Source organism: Condylura cristata, unplaced genomic scaffold (assembly GCF_000260355.1).
Source record: "Condylura cristata isolate star-nosed mole 26May11 unplaced genomic scaffold, ConCri1.0 scaffold00060, whole genome shotgun sequence".
NCBI classification, from domain to species: Eukaryota; Metazoa; Chordata; class Mammalia; order Eulipotyphla; family Talpidae; genus Condylura; species Condylura cristata.
The window spans coordinates 307,022-309,272 of record NW_004567161.1 but is presented as its reverse complement, the minus strand read 5'-3'; the positions used below and the strand labels follow the sequence as shown (position 1 = coordinate 309,272).

General features: G+C 72.9%; 2 protein-coding genes across 2 annotated transcripts in view; one reads left to right on the top strand and one right to left on the bottom strand.

Moving 5' to 3' along the window:
• The window catches only part of GAA (glucosidase, alpha; acid), an 8,361-nt gene extending 6,155 nt beyond the window's left edge, over positions 1–2,206 (top strand). Inside the window, exons 7-11 of the mRNA XM_012734567.1 lie at positions 35–176; positions 397–546; positions 849–1,013; positions 1,178–1,330; positions 1,535–2,206. Coding sequence (XP_012590021.1) covers positions 35–176; positions 397–546; positions 849–1,013; positions 1,178–1,330; positions 1,535–1,594 — 670 coding nt within the window. The 3' untranslated portion in view covers positions 1,595–2,206. The remainder of the gene's footprint in view (positions 1–34; positions 177–396; positions 547–848; positions 1,014–1,177; positions 1,331–1,534) is intronic.
• Positions 2,044–2,251, bottom strand: part of EIF4A3 (eukaryotic translation initiation factor 4A3) — a 6,580-nt gene continuing 6,372 nt past the window's right edge. Inside the window, 1 exon segment of the mRNA XM_004695961.2 lies at positions 2,044–2,235. Coding sequence (XP_004696018.2) covers positions 2,044–2,235 — 192 coding nt within the window.

Below are 2,251 nucleotides of genomic sequence, written 5' to 3'. Positions count from 1 at the left end.
GGCCAGGCGGCCGCTGACCTGGGCCCGCCCGCAGGTTCCCTGAGGACACCCGCACCTGGGCGGTGGACCGCCAGCTGCTGTGGGGCGCCGCCCTGCTCGTCACCCCGGTGCTGGAGGCTGGCCGGGCCGAGGTGACCGGCTACTTCCCCGCCGGCACGTGGTACGACCTGCAGGCGGTGAGTAGGGCTGCGGCCGCCCTGGGTGTGGGCCGGGCGGGAGCGCGTGTGCGGCGTCCAGGCCCGGGCCAGGGCCAGCTGGCCGGGCCCTGCAGAGTGGAGTGGGGTCTCTGCTGCTCCTTCCCGAACACGGGGTCCCCTGCTCGGTGGCCTGGCCCCTGCTGAGCGAGTCCATGCCCCAAGGGCGGGCGGGCCCTGTGTGACCTGGTGCCCCCTCCAGGTGCCCGTGGAGGCCCTCGGCAGCCCCCCGCCTTCACCCCCATTGCCCCGCAAGCCTGCCATCCGCAGCGAGGGGCAGTGGGTGACCCTGCCAGCGCCCCTGGACACCATCAACCTTCACCTGCGGGCCGGGCACCTCATTCCCCTGCAGGTACCGGGGCCCGTGCCCACCGTGAAATTGAGGTCCCCCAGGCCCCTCAGCAGAGCTGGGGGTGGACAGACTAGACTTGTCGGGGTGGGGAGCCGCGTCCTTTCTTTTCGGGAAACGGTCTGTGCACACGCTTGTGGGTCCATCCTCGGGGGGGGGGCACCGCCAGCAAGCCAGGGGCAGCTGGTCCGCTAGTGGCCGGAGCCGGCGCTTGGAAGCGGGAGGCACTGGGCCCCGAGGCCCTGCTGGTCGGGTCAGGCTGCCTGGCCGTGCGAGGCTGGACAGCGGCCTGCGCCCTCCTGCAGGGTCCCGGCCTGAGCACCACCGAGACGCGCCGGCAGCCCATGGCCTTGCTTGTGGCCCTGGCCGAGAGTGGGGAGGCCCGGGGGGAGCTGTTCTGGGATGACGGGGAGAGCCTGGACACGCTGGGGAGCGGGGCCTACACCCACGTGGTCTTCCTGGCGGGGAACGTGAGTCCTGGGCCCACGCGGGGGCGGGGGCGGAGGCCGGCAAGTTCTGGAGACTTTGGGGGGGCAGGCGAGCCCCAGCGTCTGGGGGTGCAGGGGGCATGGTGCAGGCCGTCGAGGGCCCGCCCAGTGTTGCCCACTCACGCCTGCCGCCCCCTGCCGGACAGAGCACCGTCAGGAGCGAGTTGGTGCACGTGGCCAGCGAGGGGGCGGGCCTGCAGCTGCGGAAGGTGACCGTCCTGGGGGTGGCCACGGCCCCCCAGCAGGTGCTGTCTGACGGCGTTCCTGTCTCCAACTTCACCTACACCCCCGAGACCAAGGCAAGCGCCCAGGGGTCAGCCCTGGGGGGCACCTGGGTCCTGGGACGAGGGCAGCCCCCCGCTTTCCCCCGCCAGGTCAGCCTGAAGGCGGCCGGGGGCTGTCGAGGCCACCCTGTGTGTCAGGGCTGAGCGTGCAGCCCAGGGCCTGCCTGGCCGGCCCCCTCCCAGGCCGGGCCCCGCTGGCCGACTTCTCTTGTTTTGCAGACCCTGGACATCCCCGTCTCACTGACCATGGGGGTGCAGTTTCTCCTCAGCTGGTCCTGACTGGGCCAGGGGTCCTGACCTCCCGCTGAGCCTGTGGGCTCGGGGTCAGCGCCACCACCGGCCCAACGCCCACATCTGGCGAGTCCATCCCTGGCCTGGGGCTCCGGAGTTGGGTGGTGAACTGCGGTGGACGCCTCAAGGCGCCCTGGCTGAGGGCAGGACAGAGCAGGCAGCACTCAGGCGGCCGCCCGCCCGGCAAGAGCGGCCCTGACCGCGGGAGTGCGCGGACCTCGTTGGTGCGGCCTGCAAGCAGACGTGGCCCTTCCAGCACGCAGGGCCGGCAGGACACGTCCAGGCCACGGACGGGCCACTCTACCCTGTGGACACTCCTGGCCCGTGCAGACTCAGGGCAGCCGCCCCACAGCCGCCCAGCCCGGGCCAGTGCGAGCCGAGGGCGCCACCCTCAACTGTGCGAACCCCCCGTGGGCCCCCCACCCCATCACAGCCCCTCACACGTCCTGTATGCTGGTGCCTGGTGTGGGCAGCGTGGCGGGGAACGTCCCTCCCGGGAGGGGCGCCTGCTGCGCCCCGGGGTGCTGGTCCCCACTGTGGGGGGCGCCGCGCCCCCACTCGCGGTGCCTGGCGAGGAATAAAGCTGCGCTCTGCCCCGCGGCCGGCTCTTGGCGCGTGACCGTGTTGCCCTGGCAGACGGGTGGG